The sequence below is a fragment of the Thamnophis elegans genome, chromosome 3, assembly GCF_009769535.1.
Source record: "Thamnophis elegans isolate rThaEle1 chromosome 3, rThaEle1.pri, whole genome shotgun sequence".
NCBI classification, from domain to species: Eukaryota; Metazoa; Chordata; class Lepidosauria; order Squamata; family Colubridae; genus Thamnophis; species Thamnophis elegans.
In genome coordinates, this window is record NC_045543.1 from 45,006,257 (window position 1) to 45,031,103 (window position 24,847).

A 24,847-nucleotide genomic window follows, 5' to 3' on the forward strand; every position below is an offset into this window, starting at 1 on the left:
GCAGTTTTGTGCATCTTTTCATAACTGATTATCAGAGGGAAAAAAGAACATTTCTGCAATGAGAAATAAGAAACTCTTGGAGGATACATCTGGAGGGCACCAGATTGGGAAAAGTTTGTAACCTACCCTATTTTTTGGAGTATAAGAAGCACCGGAGTATGCACCAAGATTTTGAAGAGGCAAATTAAAAAAAAAGTTTTTGCACTCTGCAGACCTCCCCAAACAGGTCTGGTTTTTTTGTTTTTTTTTAAAGGGCATGAATAGCCTTAAGGAGGCTTGTAGTGCTCCCGAGGGGTGGGGTGGAGGCAAAATTGAGCAAAAAACAGCCCATTTTTTGGCAAAAACGGGCCCACTTTTTGTCAAAAAAGGGCATGCATATAGAGTGTTCCTGGGGGCTGGTGGGGAAATTGAGCAAAAAATGGCCCATTTTCGCTCATTTCTGCCCTCCCCAGCCCCCAGGAGCACCCTGAAACCATTCTAAAGGCTATGCACTGCCATTTTGGTGATGGGGGCAGGGTTTCGGGAGGCAAAAGATGCTGTATTCAGTGTATAAGACACACCCAGATTTTCACCCTCTTGCGGGAAAAAGGTGACTCTTATACTCCAAAAAATATGGTAGGATTGCTATGAAATAGAAATGAGTTTTGTATGTTTGTATGTTAAGATGATAAAAGCCACTTCCAGCAAACCATTTTACTAAATAATAGAATAACAGAGTTGGAAGGGGCCTTGGAGATCTTTTAGTCCAACCACCTGCTCAAGCAGGAGACCCTATACTAGTTATGGCTAACCTTTTTGTCATTGCGTGCCAAAAGCGCATGTGTGCATGTGTGTATGCCTACACCCATAATGCAATGTGCGTGTGACCCCCTCATGTGCCCTGCCTCCCCCATGTGCGCATGCCCCCTCATGCCCTGTTTTGGGCCTAGAAGGTCTCCCTGCAGCCTCCTGGGACCAAAAATGGTCTCCTGCAGGCATGGCAGAGACCTGAAAACCAGCTGGCCGGCAGGTGGCGCACACATATGCGCGGTGGAGCTGAGCTAGGATGATGGCTCATGTGCCCGCAGAGAGGACTCTTTGTGCCACCTGTGACACGTGTGCCATATGTTCGCCATCATGGCCCTGTACCATTTTAGACAAATATCTGTCCAGTTCCTTTTTAAAAGCCTCCAATGATGAAGCACTCACAACCTCTGAAGGCAAGTTCCATTGGTTTATTGTCCTCACTGTCAGGAAATTCCTCCTTCGTTCTAGATTGCTTCTCTCCTTGATTAATTTCCAACCACTGCTTCTTGTCTTGCCTTCTGGTGCTTTATGTACAATAGATTGACCTCTTCTTCTTTGTGGCAGCCCCTCAAATATTGGAACACTGCTATCATGTGCACCTCTAGTCCTTCTTTTCACTAGACATATCAAATTCCTGCAACCGTTCCATATATATTTTAGCCTCCAACTTCTTAACCATTGTTGTTGCTCTTCTCTGCACTCTTTCCAGAGTCTTAATATCTTTTTTATATTGTGGTGACCAAAAGTTGATGCAGTGTTCCAAGTATATTTCCAAGTATATTTCAAGTATATCAAGAATAGTATATTTCCCTTTTCTTTTTGCTTAAATGAGATAATATTTCATTTCTATATGCTTAGTTTTAGCTCTTTTTCTCTCATTGGAGAGAAAAAAGAAACCTTTTAGAAAGAGAACTTCTGTGTCTCATACTAAACTGCTCTGACTTGTTCATTTGATTGCTTTGAAATATTGATAGCTTATCTCACAACCGTAAGGCACTCTGATTGAATGTCATACAGTATTAAATGCCCAGAGCAGTAATTATGCTGCATTGCTTTATTTACAAAGCTATGCCCTAGTTTTTCATTCTGGCATTTTTGGTAAATAACTAAAAATGAACAATATTAATATACAGTATTACGATATTGCAGTTCAACCTGCATCCTTAACAGAATGTTGCATTTAGAATGTGAATTTATGAAGAATTGTTGCATGAGCTGGATATGTCCAGTCCATTGAAGAGAAAGATTAGGGGTGGCATGTCTTCCAATATCTTAAGAGGCTGCCACAAAGAAGAGAGAGTCAATCTATTCTTCAAAGAACCTGAAGGCAGGACAAGAAGCAATGAATGGAAACTTGTCAAAGAGAGATCCAACCTAGAACTAAGGAGAAATTTCCTGACACAGAACAATTAATCAGTGGAATAGTTTGCCTTCAGAAATTGTGGGTACTCCACCACTGGAGGTTTTAACAAAAAGATTGAACGGCTATTAGTCTGACATGGTAGGATCTCCTTCTTGAGCAGGGAGTTGGACTAGAAGACCTCCAAGGTCCTTTCCAACTGTTATTCTGTTATTCTATCACTATTTCTCAGAACAGAAAAAGGAAACTTAGACTAAATCTTGACATTTTGTTAGTCTTCCTTCTAGAATGTTATCCTTTTGCTGTTCTCCAGATGTTTTGGATTCTCATTAGTGGTTAATGGGAAGGCATTGTAGCTAATGTAATGAAAAGTATATGAAGGTTGCCTGACCCTGCTCTTTTCCATCCCTTTCCATTTTTTGTCTCTGTACAAGTACAGTCTTCCCTCACCATATGCCCTCTTGATATGTGAATTTCAAGTTTCATCATTCTCAGCAAAGCAAATGCGAGTTTGAAGATTTTTGGTGTTGAAGCCTAGCTATCTACCCGGAGTCCTTCGGGATTGGGCGGCATACAAATCCATTAAAACCTTAAAACTTTATCTGGAGCTACCCAAATATTGGGATTCTGTTGAGCTTGATGATAGCTCTCTCTTAATAGCCCAGTCTTTGAGTTTGATCTTGTTCTTTTTATTTAAAAAAATCCTCCTTCTTCCCCACTCATCCATCTGTAATCCATTTACTCTAATAACCAGGACCATAATTAGCACCTCCTTTCCCCACCCCCTGCCCCCATGTAGAACAAATATTACAATGAATGCCTGAAATATTTATTCCGGAGAAAGGAATAGAATTATAGGAAATTAGTTATTTTGTAAAAAAAATAAAAATGAATCCTTGGGCTATTACTTTGTTACAGCCATGTTTCTCTTTTATCCCTCTCTGTCTGTCTCTGTTTCTCTCTCTCTGTTCCTCCCTCCCTCCCTCTCTCTCTCTCTCTCTCTCTCTCTCTCTCTCTCTCTCTCTCTCTCTCTCTCTCTCTCTCAGCATGTACATTAGTTGATGTTGTGGAGATTATAGTTCAAAATATGCTGCTTTGGCAATTTTGGAAGTCAGAATTTAAACTTATCAGTGGGATTGGAAACCATTTTAAAAGCCAAATAGAATTTGTCCTAATTGGAAGCCCTGGTTTTAAAGATTACATATATCCAAAGTTTCAGTACTGTGTTTTCTTAAACAACATGATCAAAAAGTGATACATTGATCAGTCAAGTAATAAAAATTATTTAGAAGAAGAAACTTCATTTTGCATATTGTCTTGATATCCACTCAGAAATTAATCTCAATTCTCAGGAAAAAGCACAAGCATTGGAGTCCTACATCACAACCACATAGCTGTTTACTAAAAGTAAATCCCACTGAGTCTAACGAAGCTTTATTCTGAAATTAGAGGGTACAGAATTGCATTAATCCTTCAGAGGCTTACTCCTGAATAGACACAGATAGAATTGTGCTATTACTTATTAGCAGGATTAATGGTTAGCAAACTTGTTTTTGTAGTTTAATACCATATTTGAGAAGCAATTGAATTACCATTTTTTAAAAAAATAATGCATTGAAAAGATTTAGCTTTAACTTTAGAAGTTAAGGCTTCTGCAAATGTGATTAGTTATTTCATAAATGTTTTTCTTCTTTTGCTTTTGTCTAAGATCTACATATGATTTTGCTGTTATCAAAAAAAATTAGAACTCAAATAAAGCAAACTACAGCCAGTTTAAGTGCCCAGAGACTAAGGAGACAATCAGCTTGTTGTCTCCATACCTTGATCCACCTGCCTTTCTGACAGAATTCATTGGTCATCTGAGTGACCTGTGGAAATGCTGAACAGTGAAGCTACATAGCTCAGCCTTCAAGATGAAGACCTACCATGCTTCATGGTGTCCGATTTTTCAAAGCATTGAAACACTGTCACTGAGATTATCCTTTTTCTAATGCAGTGAACATTTCTGGGTTACCAAGCTGTGAACTTTGTACAGCTTGCTGTTGCTGGCACACCCTGCTATCACTGTCTGTAAAACATCTGGGGAGCCTGTTTTGACCAAGAACTGTTAGGAAGACTAAACATACCCATAACCCTAAACATGCACATAATAGTATGAAAATTAGACCAGAAACTACTCAAGCTTGATCAGTCAAGTTTAACATTGCTAATTAGTCATGTGTTCCCCCTCTGGAGAACTTGTTCCACTCCGCAGCTGCTAATACTATACTAGAGGCTGCATGTTGCTAACATGTTTAATGACCATTAAAATACCTTGTTTTCCATGCATTTATGGAATCTTATTTAAGGCTTCTGACATAAACACAGTTCATAGAGGTTGTGACAAAAATGTTCATGCATGTGTCAGATGGCCAAGAAACATAACAAAACTATGCTTTTATTAATTGAAATTAAAGGAAGATGTCTATATGCATAGCCTTTAATTGCAAGTGTCTGATGATGAAAATGAAATGTTAGTCTTGCTATTTAGACTCACTGAATAATACAAAGTTCTAGATTGAACAAAATAACAAAATAGCATGCTTTAACCTGTGTGTGGCATCTCTCCTGATGCTTTCCGGTCTGTGTATTGTGCATGCCTTCATCTGTACTGTTTTTGTAAATAAATACTATAGAAAGCTCCATAAATTTATTCATACCCATATTTAGAGGTCGCTCAACTCCTTAAAGATTCTGGGTGTCTTACAAATAGATAAGAAAAACTAGATATGGAGGTAGAAATAAAAAGACATTTAGTTGACTAGAAAAACAATAGGCTAAGCAATTTGGCAAATACAACAAATAGTACAAATGTAACAAAAGCCTCTCCTGAATCCCATGCTCTAGGGGGATAACCATATTTTCAACAATTTCCTAAACACCGTGACAGGTGGATCAGTGGCTAAGATGTTGAGCTTTTTGATCAGAAGATTGGCAGTTCAGTGGTTTGAATACCTAGTACCACGTAATGGAGTAAGCTCCCATTACTTGTCCCAGCTTCTGCCAACCTAGAAGTTCAAAAGTGTGTAAAAATGCAAGTAGAAAAAATAGGGTCCACCTTTGGTGAGAAGGTCATAGTGTTCCGAGCGCCTTCAGTGTTTAGTCATGCCGGCCTCATGACCATGGAGACGTCTTCGGACAGCACTGGCTCTTGGGCTTTGAAACGGAGATGAGTATCGTCCCCTAGAGTCGAGAATGACTAGCACATATTGCGAGGGGAACCTAAACACCATGATGAATCTATGCAGGGAGGTTGCTACCAAGGGTTAATGTTGGAGCAGGGTAGGAGCACTTCCTGGGTCCTGTGAGCTGTTACTGTTTAATTGATGGGATCCAGAGAGTACCCACCCTGTCTGATCATACGGGGTACACTAAAGCAATTGGAAATTGGCAATTCTTCATATAGCCATCCCTATGCCATGAAAGGCTTTAGGATGATAGCCAGCATCTTGACATTTTCACCTGGAAATCTCTTTGTCATTCTCACTTTTATATTAAATTTTTCAAAAGTACGTTGTATGCATTTTTGCCTTTCCTTGCAGAAAACGTATTCAGTGATATGGCTCTCTTCTTGATTTGGACTTGTGATGTTTTAGCAACGAATGTTTATTCAGGTGGCAAAAATTATTATTTTGTGTGTTGCACTAAATTATGCTATTAGTGGGTTTTGGCAGACAGATAATCTGGGACAAATATGTAGTACGCAAAGATCTCAGCCTCTTTTATTCAGCCAGATATCCTTGTAAACATAGAATTTTGTGGTCTATCAAGTCAGATGCAGGAATAAATGTTTCTTGGCGACATTTGGCAACACTCTACCAACTTTCACTACAGTATATTTTTCAAGTTTCCACTATATTTTTTTATTTTTAAACTCTTGGCTTAAGATCTTGGAAATAAACAGTTTCGTAATGAAGCCATGAGTATTTGATTCCAAATGGCAGCATATTTTTAAGAAGAAACTATAGAAGCTGTTCTATATGTATCTCTTCAGGACACCAGAATGCCCCCTAAATAAATTAATATGCCTACTTTTTCCTGTCTTTATGCCTCCCAGCCAGTGGTGGCATACGACCGGTACGCCCCGGTACGGGTGTACCAGTGCCTGCTGGGAGCACCAGGTGCCATTCCGGCATGGTGCTCCGGAGGGCCTGCTCGCCCGCCTACAGTCCTTACCAGTATTTGAGCTGTTCGGGGCTTCCACTCATGTGCACGGAGCATACAGCACCTGCGCGACGCTCTCCTGAGCAGCTGGAGCGTTGCGGAGGTGTCGCAGAGCATCACAGGCGGTAAGTACACATACAAGCATGTGCGCATGTGCTGGACGCATTCATGTGGTGGACACCTGGCCCCGTTGCACAGTACCGGTTGCAACGGGATCCGGAACCCACCACTGCTCCCAGCTAATTGTATTTTAACATGCCCTAAGTTGACCTGTTGATGATTATAATATTAATGTAAAAAGAGAGTTGTGATAGAGTATCTACATGGCACAAGTCTGTATAGCAAATATGGTGATCCTTGTTTAATGATCCCTCTTTCAGCACCATTGTAAGTGACATAGAATTCTAGCAGTTGAAGTCCACGCATCTCAAAATTGCCGATGTTCAGAAACAGTGTTTTATACATTGCACTATGTATGTAATATTGGAAGAACTAGCAATTTTAATGCAGGAAGGTGAATATGAGTTAAAGATACTGTGTTTCCCTGAAAATAAGACCTGGTCTTACATCTTGGGGGGGCTCCAAAATAAGCCCTGAAACACAATATCGGAGAGACCTAGAGAGGGTCTTTCTCCTCTAGGAGGAGAGACCTAGAAATAATGCAAGATTTCAACTTCTCAGGCATGTGTTGGATGGCCAACTTAACTAATACTTCAAGATCCCTAAAATTCTTACTGACTGCTTCTCTTTCAAGAAGGTTAAAATAGAGACAATGGGATCAGTTTTCCTATATTTGATCCTAATCAACAGGAATGAGCTGATTGAAGAGACTAACGCAGTGGGTTACTTGGACTCAACTAACTTGTGTTTCAAGGTTTTATAGAAAGGGGAATAGGAGCATAGTCATCCTAAAGAAACCCTTTTTCTTCCGGAGCATCAACTTAACCAATCTTCCTGCATAGTCTTAACATCACCCAAAAAAAGAAGGGATGGTTTGGCGATGTTATAAGTAAGGCAAAGACAAAAGGAAGGTGTCACTGCTTAGAGAAGATGGCAGAATAGTTACAAGTGATGGGGAGACAATAGAGCTCATGAGTTCCTGTTTTGTTTTGTTGGTCTCACTCCTAAAGGGAATTGTGTTCCAATGGACCAAAGCAGAACAGCTGACAAATGAGGGAGTGACATGTTTAAGTCATGCTGAACTAACTCAGTCTCCATTTTTGACATGATGACCACTATTTTACCCTGATGTCCCTGAATAAAGCATTTAATGAAGTCTCCTAGGAGACCTAATAGAGAAGAAGGCAAAATAATAGCCTGGATTGTGCTACCATTATATGAATAGAGAACAGATCATATTGTCACACCCAAAGAATGCTTATCAGTGCCTCCAAATCAATCTGGAAGGAAGTGAGAGGTGACATACTACAGGCTCTGTCCTAGGCTATGGACTGCCCAAAATATTTATCAGTGACTTGGAAAAGGTCTTGGAAAATATTACTAAATATGCAGGCAGCAGAAAGATTTAGAAGGAACAATTCTGTGTTCAACAGACCATGTCTATAGTATTGCATTCAGTTTTAGGGAACACTTTGCAAGCTGGAATCTGACCAGAGGAGAGCAGTCAAGATGATAAAGCATCTGGAAGGAAAAAGAAAAATATGAGAAGTGATTAGAGGTGCGGGTTCTGTTTAACTTGGAAGGAGAAGACTGCAAGGAGATTATAGCTATTTTCAAGTACAAGACAAGGCAGACTTGTTCCAAATTGTTCCACAACTAGGAAATGGGTGCATTTTTCAGTTGAGTATCAGGAAAATGTCCTAACAATAAGAACTGCTCTATAAAGGAATAGGAGACTTCCTCAGGAGATTGTGGACTCTTTGCTGGAGATATTTTTTGTAGAAGCTCAGTGGTTATTTGCTGGGATGGCTGCTGCAATAGCAGATTCCTGCAACAGGTAGGGGGGTTGGACTAGTAACTAGTTTAATTACCTTCAATGCTTGCCTTTTATTTATTTATTTTATTTATCATTACTTCCTATGCCATGTTTGTCTTTTATTTATGATTCTCTGTAGCTTTAAAATCTTTTTTTAATCACATTTGTGCTATATATACATGTATTCTTCTGTTTCTGCTATTTGAAGAAATAGGAAACATGTAAACATTTTTTTTTAAGTGCTGCATGGACAGAGTGGTTGAAGAAAGAGCTAGTTTGCTTGAGCAGAGTGTTTTTTCAAACTTGGCAACTTTAAGAAATGTGGATTTCAACCTGCTACTTGGGCTATTCTGGGAGTTGAAGTCCATGCAGCTTAAAGTTGCCAAGTTCGAAAAACACTGCTCCAGCAGCTACTTGTAAGGTGCTATCTATTGTTTATATTAAGTTGCCTTATCATAAGAGGGGCAACATATACATTTCATTAGTTATGTTATACTATCAAGTTAAGACTCTTCTTGGGCAAATGGTATAAAGAAAGAAACAAATAGAAAAATGAATCCTAGTCCCATGACATAAAGCTAGAGAAGTCTTAGCTGAGTGTAGTTCAGATGAACAAGAGGCTGTAGATCAGCTTCCCTAAAAGAAAAAGTTGGATATTTGGGGCTCTTTAGCATTGAAAGAAGGTGAATGATAGGAGATATGATTAAGGTGTACAACACTCACACGATGTGCAAAAGTGGATAAGGAAACACTATTTTCCCCTTCCTAAAATACTAGAAATAGAGGTTGGTCATTCCCTAAATGGAATATGAAGTAGGTTTCTTAGCTCAGCCTTTTCCAAACATCCAGAAGCTACCAGGTTATGGAAGGCTGTGCTATGGAAACCTTTCTATTATTGTTGTTATGGTGGATTCTATATAGTAACAAGTTTGTATTTCAAGTTCACTAGAACATATATACTTGAGAAAACATCTGATGGAATTCAAAGACTTCAGGTCTTTGAATTCTTATATATCATAATAATTTTGAAAATTGAGGTCCCGGGTCTTAATGCTGCTTGTCTACTAGCATTGTAACTAGCAATTTCTGTGGAAGAATTCAAATAATATCACTCACCATGATGGTGAGTGAGCCTTTGGATTACATTTTGTACTATCTTCATTCCTATTTTGTAAGCACATTAGGAATTTTCTATTAAAATGTGACTTTCTTAGAAAATGTGGTTCATGGCTTCAGAATTTGCTAAGGTGGATTGTCTGCTTGCCTATCTATCATGTTTATATATCATGGGCCTCAGATGACATCCAGGAGTTTATACCATAAAAGTAAAAATGTGGTAAGAAATAAAAACAAAGCATGTTTGGAAAAGTGATACAAATTATTTCAAATTTTTAGCTGTTTTAGATAAAAATGTTGTGCCTTTCATCCTTTTGATTTTTTGAATTGCAACCCACCTACATCATTCCTGTCCATTAGCCTCATTGATTGTGATTAATGGGAACTGTAGCCCAACTCATCTAGACAGAACTATATTGGGTGTTTATTCACTTGATTTTCTGGAGGAACTGCATGTGTCACAAGATAAAAAAGCACAAAAAAGCTTAGCATGGGTGTCAGCATTTATGCATGGGTATATTTACATTTCTTCAATTTGGAAATGCAAAACAGGAAGAGAGATTATTTGGTGGAGGGAAGAGAGAAAAGAAAATGTTTCTTTTATTATGAGGAAAATTGGGTTGGGATTTATACTATTGCCCTTAATTAAGCAGGCTGAGTAACAAACTGTTTTATGATAAATTGAACAGAAGCAAAGAGTGACTTAACACTACCAGGAAAAATTAAGCATTATCTTGAATTATTCAAAGCAATTTTTCATTTTCTCTTTTCTCTGAAGAGAACAAGTGTGCACTATTTGGCAAAAGATCATTCTTTAGAATTATTCTAGGGTTTTTTGAATTTTTTTTGTAAATTCTTTGGAATAAACACATTTATGTAACATAACCTTTTAATGGCGAATTATTTGTCTCTGTTCTGAAAAATGACTTGCTTAATGATACTGATGTCATCATCTTACAGCAAAAGTGAAGTCTGTAGGGTGAACTTCAAAGGCGGGGGCTGTTTTGTAGCTAAATACAGGAATACTTGCATATTTTTGTTAGATCAACCTCAGGTAATAATATTTTACTTGGCTAAGAGTAAGAGGTATGTAAAAGTGATTCAGACATTTTTACTTCATAATTGAAAGCTGTTGGAGTCTTCAATTTTGCATCTATTCTTTTTACTTAAAAATTCTGATACCTTTGCCATGAGCTGTTCGGATATGTTAGACTAGCAAGTTTAAAAAACTGATAGTTATTCATTTCCTGCAGCAAATTGGGGTAGTAACTGTATGAATAAGGGAAGAATAATCACATGTGGAAGTTCCTTCCTAGTTATTTTGTTCCATGTTGATTGCTAGAGCTCCATGATACAAATCTTGTAGTGCACATTTTAATTCCTCGGCCATTGATTAGAGTGACTAATAAAGCAGCAAGTAGAACTAAAAGGCAAAGGCGACTAAAGTAGAATTGATTACGTTTTGTTCTTGGCTCAAAGTCATTTTTAATTAAAAAAAACAGTTATCAGGAAGCAGTACATGACCAGTTTCATTCTTTCTGGGAATCATTAGACATATATAACCAATTATTACTCTGTGACTGTTCAAATCTACCGGGAATTCATAGGATGCCCCAAAGGTGCTTTTTCAAGAGGCAACTGGACTTTCTTGTTTTTCTATGAAGACGTTTTGCTTCTTATCCAAGAAGCTTCTTCAGCTTGGAGTGGATGGTGGATGGTGGGAATGGAAGGATTTATATTTATATTCCTTGCAAACAACTGGTAATTTTCTTCGGAGGTTTATCTGTGTCCTCAGAGTCACCTGAGTAGTGCAAATGGGTGTGGAGCCTTCTTGGAACTGCTGAAAGGACTGTGTTGTAGACTGGAGATAGATGATGTCTTGTCCCTTCCCCTCTGTTGAGAGAGGGCTGTTCAATTTTGACATAGATGAGGTCTTTGAATCTGTTTCAAACCAGCGGTCCGCTCTGTCAGAAATGTGCACTTTGCTGTCTTCAAAAGAGTCGCTTTTGCCTTTAAATGCAGATGGACTGCTGAATTTTGTCCTGATGGGTTTGTTCTCCAATGCTCAGCCATGCGTTTACGAAATGGTTGTTTTGTTTCCCCAATATACAGATCTGCATGAATTCATGGGTCATTGCATTTTAGATGACTGCATACAATACATTAGCTTTAGAAGCTATCCAGTATTTCAGGAAGAAGTATATAAAACCGCATACACTCCATCTGCCATCTATAATATAAGCTATAACTGACTTCCAAGAATGGAATGGAATGTCATATAAAACCTTGTATATAGGAGCATGGCTTAATGTACTATTTATACTGTAGTCCTTGACTTATGATCATTCATCTAATGGTGATTCAAAGTTCTGACAGCCTGGGAAAAATTGACATGACCCATCCTTTAAGTTACGACTTTGCAATCACATCATTTTAATTTGGGTGCTTGGCAACCAGCTTGTATTTATGATGGCTGATGTGTCTTGCAAACGTGATTCCCAGCTGGCTTTCGACATGCAGTGTCAACTAGGGAACTCATATTTGCTTAGTGACCAGGGTAAAAATAGCTGTAAAACTGGATCTAGTCATGTGATAACTTGCTTAATGACTCCATTGCTTAATGACCAAAATTCTGGTCCCGATTGTGATACGTCGAGGACTACCTTTGTAGCTACCTCTTAGAGGCTAAGGAAAGGTTGACTGTAATATACTATTGAATAAATGCATCATTGATGGAAAACTTCAAGCTTTTCTCCTTTCCTGATGAGGAAACTAAGACTTCAGGGCTAAAGTTCTGAAATGCTGGTTAAATAGCAATCTATCTACTTGAGGGTAAACACCATTCAAATTCTCTGGTTTTAATTCTTAAGAGATATGCACAGATAATCCTCAACTTATGATCACAATTGAGCCCAAAATTTCTATTGCTAAGCAGTTGTTAAGTGAGTTTTGCCCTATTTTACAACTCTTTTCACCACAGTTGTTAGGTGAAGCACTGTGGCTGTTAAGTTAGTAACATGATTGTTAAATGAATCTAGCTTCTCCATTGACCTTGATTGTGAGAAGGTTGCAAAAGGTGGTTACATGATCACATGACCATAGGGATACTACAATGATTGTAAATGGTTATAAGTCATTTTTTAAGTGCCATTATAACTTCAGATGGTACAAAATTAATGGTTGTAAGTCAAAGACTCCATGTACATAGTTGGCCTGTGAGCGAATATGCTTTTCCTAGCTGTTTTTGTGTACCTATTCCCATAAACATAGATGGTTATTTAACATAATAAAAATAGTCATATTTACTTCCTTTTTAAGATTTAGCTATAAATTTGAAAATATTGTAAATAAAAAGAAAGGAAAACAGTGTGAAGAATGAAGTTTCCAAGATGAAGATGATTGGAGAAAGATGCCAAGATCTTTAAAAGCCTCGATCTTCCAATAACTTTTGGAAGTTATTATTCTTCCAGGTTTTCAGAGTGGTTAGCATGCTGCTTGTTGAATACAATCACCCTGATTTTCACATGGCTGATTGCTAGTACTTCAGAAAGACAGAACAATGCTAATGAATGAAGGTTTGTGTAGCATTACTTGAGAAAGAAACACAAGATCATAGGACTATGAGCAGAATGGCAGATTGGAGCTTGGTATAATGACTGAAAAAATTGTTGACATAAAAATAAATAATAAAAGCACCAGCATACATCCCTGTTTAGGTCTCTCAGAACTTGGAATAAGATTGTTCCTTCATTATATGAACACTGAATCAGTATTGTACCCGTGTTTCCCTGAAAGTAAGACTGGGTCTTATATTAATTTTTGCTCCAAAAGACTCATTAGGGCTTATTTTCTGCTTAGGTTTTATTTTCAGAGAAATGTGGTACTACGTAAATACATCCCTCTGGCTGACGATCTTAATTGGGGCTTAATTTGGAGGTAGGCCTTATATTACAAGCATCCTGAAAAATCATGCTAGGACTTATTTTCCAGTTGAGTCTAATTTTGGGGGAAATACGGTAGTATATTCATGTAACTTTATAAGTAATTGTAGGAGCCAGTGAAAGTTAAAGGAAGCTGCTAGCTTTTTCCACAACCTCTCATGAAGGATTGAATCAAATGCTGCTTTCAGATCTTTGAAAGTAGTATAAACAGTACCTCTAGGAGCATACTGGGTACAGAGGTAATGCAAAATAATACATTGATCAGCAAAAGGAAAACCTGTCCTAAAACCGGTTTGCTTCATTGCTAAAAAAGGTTTTCTTGGACTATCTCATCAGTAAATGTATAAAAAAATGCTTAGCATATAATGTGCGAAGTATACATAGTAAGCTTATAGGATGGTAGTTACCTGGATTGGTTTGTACAGAAACCAATCATTCTTTAATAGAAATTGAGCAGAATGTGACAGGGGATCTGCTACTGTTCTTGAAGAAGGTCCAGGTTTCAACTAAGGATGGGGAGAGAAGGGTGTAATGAATTAGGAGAATCAGCCATTTTGACAGCTTGAGGTTGAAGAAGCAGATTCTTTCAGTGGCAGTAGGAGTTGGTGTCAGATTACCTATATTAGCTTTGAGATGTAAAGTAGTGATTAAATCTTTTACGTTTTTCAGGCTTTCTGTAATAGTGGCATGTTTCCTACTTGGGAGCTATGAAAAATACTCTACCATCTCCAACAAATGTGGGGCAGGACTCATTAGAAAAATCTGCTCTTGGTGCCTGATGGAGCCAGTTGTTTCCAGAAAGTACTTAGAGAATTCCCAGTTATGTAGTGGGCAGCTCTGCCCAATGCTTGGTGAGTCATTGGCAACAGGAAGGAGATAAAGAGCTGAATGAGATTCCTCTGAGAAATACCTTTCTGTTGATCAATCTCTGTTGATCTTTTGGTGAGGATTTTCAAAAAAAAATGAGGCAGCCAAAACAATCCCTAGAGAAAGAGAGAGACCTTTATTTTTCTTCCTTACTAAATCCAGACATTGTCATTCAGCAACTCTTTTGAAGATAACTAATCCCCTATGGAGAATCAGTTTGGTGTAGTAGTAAAGGCATCAGGCTAGAATGCAGGAGACCATGAATTCTAGTTCTTCCTTGACACAAGGCCAGTTGGGTGATATTTGGCCAGTCGCTTTTTCTTATTCCTAGGAAGGAGTCAATGGTAAATCACTTCTGAAAAACAGTGCTAAGAAAACTGGCGGGACTTTTCCATGTATTCTCTGAGAATTGACACAGTTGAATAGAAATAAATAAATAAATCCCCTATTATATTAGGAAAAAGCCAACAGCAAGATACAATACTTGGTCTGATCACCATAGCCAATTTTACACAGCCCTTTGCTGATAAGGCTGCTCAAATGGCTAGAATCTTTGACTTTAGCTTAGTTATTCCCAAACTTGAGAAAAGCTGGATGGGGGCTGATCTGGACATTATAGGAATTATATGTAGTCTCAACCATTTGGAGAATAATATTTATAGAAGACAGGTAAGGATGTTGCTGGAGTTTAAAGCAGTCTCTGTATAAATCACAATCTCTACATTGGGTGTGGTTCTTGATGACATGGCAGTGACTAAGACAGTGGAGATGGCCTTCTCTGATTGGGCAGCCCTACTAAGTATCTGCTTGTTAGTATCTGCTTGAATGAGCAGCTCATATCCCACATGAGAATGTGGCACAATCTGAAGCTGATTAGAAGGAGGCAAGACCAAAGCAAAGAACCATGCAGAAGTGTGGGTGCGCACATGTGCATGGTAATCTCCCTGCAACCTTCCTTTGAGCTTGTGGGATTGTATTTAATTTTGCGGGTTTCATGTAACACATTATCTGAAAATCCAAGTAACTATAATATATCCAAGTAACTATAATATATCTGTATGCAGTTTTGACCAGTCATAACATTGCCAAAGCTAGAATTAACTGCGGCTGTGTCCCTCCTATCTCTTATTTTAATAAGATTGGGGCAGGTCCATGTTTAAATCTCCAGTCTTCCACCACCAGGTCTCATTTTTCTTAAGAAGAATAAATGTTGCCCTTTCTCAGACTTCCTGGAGCCTTTTGCTACATGATCTTGTTCCAGTTATTCTGCGCTGCTAATCTAATGTGGAAAGAGGATGGGATTGTGCATGTGTGTTTCTGTTAGAGAGTGTGCTGAAACCAGGCAAATGGCTTGTCAGCTGTAATGTTAGTGATCCCATTTGCTTTGTAGTTTTGAGGTAGAAGCATTTGGAGGGGCATAGTTTCAGTGGGTGAGCCAAACCCAAAAGAGGTTTTGTTTTGCATGTGGTTAGTGCTGAAAGTTTTTCTTTAAAAGTGGGGTGGGGTGGAAACCTCTCATGGCAGTTAACAAGGTGATTTAAGAACAACTAATAAATTTCCAATTCTGAATGGCAATGTATTTTTTGCTGGGTTGAGGTTTGTGGATTACAATTAGGCAAATTCATCACCATCTGCCAAGTTGAATTTTATTTATGTTACTTTCACAGCTTTGATTTTAATTCCATGATAAAAGAACAAGGCAATGTGGAGTTCCCAGGCAGTATCACATCTACAGGAACCTTCCATATAGATTTCCTGTTACACCATTATAGATATGATTATAAATACTAGCTTATTGTAAATAGTTGTTGTGGCTATATAATTTTTTTAAAAAATCCCTAAATCCCCACTACTGCAATGCGCTCTACATGGGGCAGCCCTTGAAGAGCATTCGGAGACTTCAGCTCGTCCAGAATGCAGCCGCGCAAGTGATTGTGGGTGCACCTCGGTACACCCATGTTACACCTATCCTCCGCGAGCTGCACTGGCTACCTATTGGTCTCCGGATACGCTTCAAGGTGCTAGTCGTCACTTATAAAGCCCTTCATGGTATTGGACCTGGGTACTTGAGAGACCGCTTGCTGCCAATTACCTCCCAAAGGCCCATTAGATCCCACAGGCTAGGCCTCCTCCGGGTTCCATCTACTGGCCAATGTCATCTGGCTACTACCCGGAGGAGGGCCTTCTCTGTGGCTGCTCCGGCCCTTTGGAACAAACTCCCCGCGGAGATTCGGACCCTCACCTCCCTCCAGGCTTTCCGCAAAACCGTTAAAACCTGGCTGTGCCGGCAGGCCTGGGGTTGACGAGTTCCCTTCCCCCCTCGAATTGTGTGACTGTTGATTGTCTTTTTAAATTATCTTTGTACTTTGTTTGTTGTATTCCCTTCTTGTTTTACCCCCCCCCCCTTGGGTTTGTTAGCCGCCCAGAGTCCCACCGCGAATAGGGCAGCATGTAAATACAATAAACCTTCAACCTTAAAGGGGTTAAAAAAGAAGCAATCCAGTTTAGTTTAGAAAAGATTTATAGTAGATCATCTGAAGATGTAATTTTTGTAGGTAGCTTTTAACAAATCTTATTTATGCTTATTTATGTTACAGGCTGGTATGGATATGATATTGACTCAGCTTTCCATCCTTCCGAGGATCCTGATTGTTGGGGGCAATATGCTGATTCTGTAAACCGCTTTGGGCTGTAAAGCACTGTGAAGTGTATATATCAGTCTAAGTTCTATTGCTATCTTAACTATGATTAAGGACTCCATCTGTAATTTATTATAATATATTATGTTACAGATCTCTTACCAGAAACACTTTTTGAATTATGAGAGTGTAACAAATCTTTTAAGATACAAAGAGTTTGAAAAATAAACCTTCTGTGCTAGATGCATCTATTAGTTTGTCTTGAGTACCAACCTGACTATGATAATAATAATAATAATAATAATAATAATAATAATAATAATAATAATACAAAACAAGAATACAGAAGACGAAACAAGAATACAGAAAAGATGTGATAAAATCAAGAATGGAGAGTTGGCAGAACAAAGCACTGCATGGCCAATTTCTGGAAAAAAAAAAGATAAAGTGGACAGTGAACAAACTTGGTTATGGTTAACAACAGGTACATTAAAGAAAGAAACAGAGTCACTAATCCTGGCTGCGCAAGAACAAGCTATCCGCACAAATGCCATTAAGGCCAAAATCGAAAAATCCTCTGATGATGCCAAATGCAGACTTTGCAAAGAAGCTGATGAAACTGTTGATCACATACTCAGCTGCTGTAAAAAAATCGCGCAGACTAATTATAAATTGCGGCACAATTCAGTAGTACAAATGATCCATTGGAATTTGTGCAAAAATTATAATATTAAAACAGCAACAAACTGGTGGGAACATCAGCCTGAAAAAGTCACCGAAAATCAGATGGTCAAGATCTTGTGGGATTTCCGTATACAAACCGACAAAATACTGGCGCATAATACACCAGACATCACACTGGTTGAGAAAAATAAGGTCACAATCATAGACATCGCAATACCAGGTGATAGCAGGGTCGCCGAGAAGGAACATGAAAAAATCGCAAAATGCCAGGACTTAAAAATCGAAATTCAATGACTATGGAACAAACCAGCAATGGTAATTCCAGTGGTAATTGGCACACTGGGTGCTATTCCAAAAGCACTGGAATTACATTTAAAACAGTTAAAAATTGACAAAATCACCATCAGTCAAATGCAAAAAGCCGCACTGCTTGGATCTGCACACATATTACGAAAATACGTTACGATGTCCTAGGCCCCTGGGTGGGGCCCGACTAGTAATCAATGCCAAATCTGGTGAAACAACTGGCCGCTGTGATACAATTGTATAATAACAACAACAACATTTTAAATAAAATAATAAAATAAATAAAATAAAACATTTTTACATGTTCAGTTGACTGAGTTTCATGTTTAATGAATAAAAAACAGTGCCTCATAACTAAATCTTCCTAAAGCCTTGTAATATGTTGACCACTATGCAGACATGGCCAAGTTTCATTCACTGAAAGAAAGAACAAAAGGCTTTAGGTAGTTTCCATAGTGTGCCAAGATGCTCTCATCAAGCATCGAAATGTAGCAAGACGTCTGAAAGATCTGGGAACAAAGAATCTTTGGAGTGGGTGGCACACAAACATATAAGTAAAGTAAGTTTTAAAACAAAACTGTGAAGAATATCCTAGGGGTAGGGACAATCTTTAAAATGGGTCTTTTATGTATTGCAGTTGCTACGCTCAGTTTCACTACAGTATTCAGGAGAGCAATGGGAAAAAGTGAACACGTGCAACCTTGAGACCATTTCTTTAATCTAGGACATAGGTATCAAATTTGCAGCGTCACATTGGTGTCACATCACATTTTTCCCATTCGCGGAGCTGGGGTGGGCGTTGCCTGCACGTGACGCATCCGGCCTGCGGGCTGCCAGTTTGACACCCCTGATCTAGGATATCAACCCTACCACCACCACTGTCATCCTTCTAACCAACAGTATAGGAAATATGCTCTAGTTACTGGTCAAGATCCAGTTCTCCACCCTGCTCAATAAAGTGCATGTTGAGGGAAATCCAGAATTAGCAATGGCCAAGGAAAGCTTGATGTGCCCAAAGTGTAGGACATAAACACCCAGTCCAAGTGCAACAGAAGGTGGGAGCCAATGAAGTAGAATTTTAAACTAAAATGATGTAAGAAATAAGAAAGATTGTGTCTTGATTTTTGACAGGTGGCATACCTATGAGAATAATGTTAACCATTTTGCTTAGATACTACCCTTCTAAGGTAAAAATTCCAGAGATACAGCACTTAGGAACCCAAAATGAGATTTCTGAAATATGTTTTGAGTTTTGCACATAACGCCTTTATAAACATAGCAAGAATTAACCTTGGCGCCTACTGTAGTTTTTAGATTCTTTTAAAAGTCTTGCAATGATTCTCAAAGAAATGTCACCTGCCACCCACAACCTTATTTGATCTGATCCTGTTTTTTCTCCCTCCTCCCAGTTGGTCCACTGCATGTGGAGTTTTCAGAAGTTGTGAATCTGAAGGATGTGGAGAAGGCAAATCCAGAACTCAGGGAAGGAGGCCGCTATACACCAAAGGACTGCAAAGCACTTCAGAAAGTGGCAATTATTATCCCTTTCAGAAATCGAGATGAACACTTGAAATACTGGTTGTTTTACCTGCATCCAATCCTGAAAAGGCAGCAGCTCGATTATGGTATCTATGTGATTAATCAGGTAAGAGTTGCAGTTCTGAAGAGATTGGTGCACATAGAAGAGAAGTATGTGTGTGTGCTGTGGGTTTCTTTTGGGTATGTTTTTGTACTAAATAGTGATGAAATAGGAAGCTTAATCTTTTGAAAGATCCTTGCTTTGCATGTTGCAACAGAATCAATAACAGTTGCTTTAATTTTTTAAAATTTCTAAACTGTATTCCCTGCATTCCTGGCTTATGAAAGCAGCTAACTGCCTTTAAAAACAAACCAAGTACAATAGAAAAACATTACAACACTATAAACCAAGGTTTCTATAAGAACTTCAAAGCAAAACAACCCCCCCACCCCCCAGTCTTTTACGTCTGCCCAATTTCAGAATTGCTACCAATGGTCTCCAAATCAGACCAAAGCATCAAAAGCGAGATCCTTGTAGATCTACATCTGAATTGCCAATAATACAGCCATAAAGAGATGGTGTTAGTTATTTCTGTTGCTGAGTATTTAATACAGCAAATTGACCTGCTATCTTGTTAATCTATAAAAAAATATAATGAATAACTCCCATAGTGAATTAACTTATTCTTATACAATTAAAATAATTATGGGGACCTGTCATATTTTGCCCGAGTAGAAATAGTGAAGTTACAGAATTCTATAAAAATCCAGAGATTCATGTAGCAGTACTAAATTGTGGCCTGTGATACCTCAAGATATTTTTGATTAATGAAGATTTTGTTCGTGTCATATCTGTATTCTCAGACATAAGATCTTAGAATATATATCTTTCTTTGGGTGAATTTCCTTCTTTCTGTATTATTAGTCCTATTGAGATTGCCTAGGTTCACCTGCCAGAGAAAATACATTTTTATCTTTGTGATATTCAAAGAAGGACAATTAATCCCACCCCCCTTTGGCTTCTTTCTTTTAGCGCACATTGTATAGGAAAATGTGGTGTTGTCAGGTTGTGAGGGTAAAAGGCATGTAGGAAATTTGGACCGGTGAGCAAGGAAGCTAAGGATCAATACTCTGATATAGACAAGGAAAGTTGATTTTTTCTTAGAAAAGTTACCCAGACTCAATACCTGATGGGTCTAGAAACTTTAGATTAGTGACTTGCAGACTGTAGGTTTCATACTTTTCTGCTCTTACTGTTAGCCCTGGCCACCAAAGAAGATGATGCCAGACCTCATCACATTATTTTTAGTTTATGTCTTACGGCATCCATACGGCTTGTATTATAACTACCTTTCTTGTATTAACACAATATCCCTATCAGAGCACATGGCTACAAACAGTAAGAAATGCATTAAGAGAGTCATGGCCAATTCATCTGATAAATAATGAGTGTAAAACAATCCACAAGTGGTGAATCCTCCCATAATGTGAACCATAAGTCATGGTGAACTTGCAGAGTTTAACCTGTTTGCATAAAAGTGTCTGTTCTAGGGTTTTTCTTATTTTGTGAGCCTTCAGGATGTGCCAGTTTCGTAGGCTGTGAAGTTTGCCAGTTTCATAGACTATGCACAGCTGCATGATGTGCTTAGTAATACCTGATTCTCAAGGAGGAACTAGTAGTTCTACATTCTCTGTTTGGGTAGAGACTGCATCAGTTAAACACCTGGGTTTAGATGTGATTTCAGTCAAGATGTTCTGAATTTGTGTGATCAATCTAGAGCCCAGGTTACATTTTTTTTGCCACTCCACTGTTATATGCAAAAAGGTTGAGCATATTTTCCAAGTTGGCTTACAAAACAATTGGTGAGAATAATCTATTTTCTTTCAGGTCTAGACTAGCCTATTTAACATTACTTGCTGGCATCCTAATATCTATGTCTTGAGCCTTCATAGTGATGGGATTGGTTTTGATACCAGACAGGTCAGAAAAACCTCATGAATTCACTCTCTCTCTAATATGTCTCACATATTAGACTTGTAAAATGCTGCCCTGGGACTCTCTGCTTGAATCACCTAACATGAAGACTTTCAAAAGGCAGATAATACTCCATAAAGTTTGGGAATCGTTGAGTTATAACCTTCTTCCTATATATGCTGTGGATCAGATTTTGTATCTGAGCAAACTTTGCTAATATTTTCTACTAATGGCTTAACCAGAAGGCAACCATAGTACTTAGTTGGAGTTGACTACTTAAAACTATCTTTTTAAATCTTCATGTTTTCTTTTGCAGCCTAGGATGGGATATGGTCATTTAATTGCAATATTTTAATGGCTGGAAGTAGCCCATCCATCCTCAATCTGATCCTTTTCAGATGTTTTTGACAACAAAGACATTATTCACTGCTTAATTAAAACATTTGTGTGTTGGAGTTTAACACATCTGGAAGGCCCAGATAGGAGAAACTGGACCAGTAGACGTGGGTCTCAGGTGTGCTAGTGCTTCCTCCATTGCTACTCACAGGTCACATAAAAATGATTGAGTGCAATGAACTAATTTTGTCAATGAAGAATTCAGCTTGATTAACTTTATTATAGCAGGATGTTTTGAGAGGGTTTTTTTTAACATATCCAACCAGTTAAATATGCAACAAACACTGTTGGCCATGATCCTTAAATTATTCAGATGGTGGTGGGGTTTTGCAAGAATTGTATATCTGCAGGGTTTTTTTTTTTTTAAAAAAGGTCTTTCTTTACTTTCTTGATAATTGCTTTTCTCTTTTTTTCTCCTCCTTGTCTGTCCTTCCTTTGCATCTATTCTTCCTTTTCTTTTCCCCCCTTCCTTTCTAGGGGGGAAATCTTCCCTTTTTCTTATTAAACCTGTCCCTATAGCAAAGCAATCACTGAAGCATCGAGAATTTCTGTGTGAATGATTCTTACTACATCTGCGTCCTTCTGTGTTCTGCATCTCATAGGAAAAAATAAGAGAGGGAAGAAATGCTGCTCCTCCTCCTGCTTCCATGGTAACGTCCCACCTCTTACCTTTCAGTACAAAGCAAACTGCCCACAAATCCCTTGCACTGACTTTGGAAACATCTGAAATATGTTACGTGGAAACCCAGCCTGAAATGAGGGTAGAGAAAAGTGAAAATTCGTAAGGAGGCTCTTTGAGCAAGGTGGGGGAGAGTCATGTCAGTCCCCATTTTCTTGAACTGAAATGTATTTTCACCCATCTTTGTGAGGTATATTACTTCTCTATAGTTCCTCTGCATCCTACTTGAGGAATCTGTACCTTGGACCTGCTTTTTGCTTTGTGTGTTGGAGTAAATGCATCATAAAATGCTTCAGCTTTTTCAAGGGAGATCTTTCTCAAGATTTCAAAAAAACAAAACAAAAACAAAAAAAAGCCCTGGCATGTTTGCCTAGAATTGTTTTGCATCGCTTTGCAAGGTTTTACTCTGGGCAGAGCGTGGGTTGAATGTCATCACAAATGGGGAGGTAGGGAGTGGCCTTTATGCCATCTAAACATCTCTGTGTTGCGCATGGTGGGGAAATCATTAGTAAAGCACAAAGTTACCTTATGGAATAGTTGCTCCCTGCCTCTTGCTCCATTCATTGAAACCGGAGCATCGAACCTTGGTAACTTTTAAGACTGTTGACTAGGGAATTCTAGGAGTTGAAGTTCCCAAGTTTTAAAGTTGCCAAGGTTGGACACCCCTGCATTAGATAGTGTTGGATACAAATAATGCTGCAAGTTGTTGAGTTTCTTAGAGACCAGAGAAGAAATTGCCTAAGTTACCATCATGGAAGTAGTGCAACTACTCTCCTTGGTGTCACTAGCCTAGGAAATCTGTGTCTGTTACCACTTCCTAATCCAATAACACTTGAAAGAAACATGAATTCCACTGCAAGACCAAGCAGGGTGGGAAGCTTCTAATTTAAGAGTTCAAGCAAGAGAACGGCCTCAATCCAAAACCTGATCTGAGCCTCTAAGCTCATAGCGCCAATTTGGGCTGTTTGTTGCTTTGAGGTAAGATTTGTGCCAGATTGTTAATGAATGCCAGCTGTTTGACTTGTTGCAACTTAGGAGAGCTTTGTGTGGGATTGGCTCACTTCATAGAGGCAACAGGGCTTGTTTCTGCAGATCTGACAGAAACCTACAGCTGCTGCTTCAGGCAGAAATCCAGCTGGCTTGTCAAACTGGCCGGTAATTAGTTTGCAGCCCCTTCTTTGACAAACACCATGGGGAAGGAGCAAAAGGTGTCCTCAAGTTGTGTCAGGACAATAGTTCTTGTCAATCTTGTGCTTTCTGTCTGACAATAGCTTGAATTATAGAACTGGAAAAAAATCAAGATTGGTGGACTATTGGAACAGCTTTTCTTCAGAACTGGTGCAGACTGAGAATAATCTGAGATTCCTGAAGTCAGTTACAATGTGAAAAGAAGGAAAAGCATAATATACTATATGAACCTTTAAATATATATTCATATGCAAGCCTCACAGTTCAGTGGAGTTTCATCTATGGCAATGTCATTGCAGCCTAAGAATTTGAAAAAAGCTTGAAAGATACCCGTTCTCTGAGAGAAAGAAGCATTGAATGTATTTCATTATGGCTCATTTACTTAGATAACATGTTAATATCTTATATGAAGTACATCCTTTATTCAAGCAAACTTGCACATATATTTGTCCCCTGAGGCCAACAAAATTCCAAATACTTGCTATGTTTATATCTTGCCACTCTGTTTGTTATTTTAAGGATTTTATAGAGTGACTGTTGTGTATTCTATTTTTGGGTACAAATGGCAAATAGAGAAAGCTTAGGGGGAGGAGAAAGCATCCTTTTCTTAAAGTCCCAAACTCATCTGCGATAAGAAACGATGCTTGGATCACAATTTTATACGGCAAAGTGGAAAATATGGTGGATTTTGGAAGAATTGGCATAATTGGTGAATAGAATATTCTGGGGGGAGAGAAGAATTCATCTCCCAACGTGCCCTGGGGGGGGGTCTCCCTCAGTATACAGAATTGCAAACTATTTTTTTTCTGTCTGCCCATCCCCCTTCCTGCGTCTTTGAAAGCTGTAAACAGATGGCTTTTACTACATGGTTAATGGACTATATTGCAAATGGATTGTGTAATGGATACTGCTGGCCGTCAGTTGTCCAAAATGCAACAGGAAGTCCTTCCTTTTTGAAACGACGTGCTCCAGAACTGCTATTTTCCTGTCACCCTTGTCACGTTGTGATTTTAGTCTGCCAGTTCCTGCTATGCTGGGGCCCCTTCTGCACATTGCTTCCAAATGGATAGTTTTCTTCCTGGGTTCCAAATTTCTCTATCTTCCTTGACTGATAGCAAATGATGTATGCAGTAGTAGACCAGGATGTGGGAGTCTGCCAGACTGCTAAATTACAAGAGGGGATGCAATTTGGAAGGAAGGCAGAGTAGGCAGAGCAGAGATAGAAACCTTCACCTCTATTTAATACTTCTTAC

General features: G+C 38.7%; 1 protein-coding gene across 1 annotated transcript in view; it reads left to right on the forward strand.

Moving 5' to 3' along the window:
- The window catches only part of B4GALT1 (beta-1,4-galactosyltransferase 1), a 47,994-nt gene that overhangs the window by 2,330 nt on the left and 20,817 nt on the right, over positions 1-24,847 (forward strand). The window contains exon 2 of the mRNA XM_032212667.1: positions 19,248-19,483. Within this exon, the coding sequence (XP_032068558.1) occupies positions 19,248-19,483 (236 nt within the window). The remainder of the gene's footprint in view (positions 1-19,247; positions 19,484-24,847) is intronic.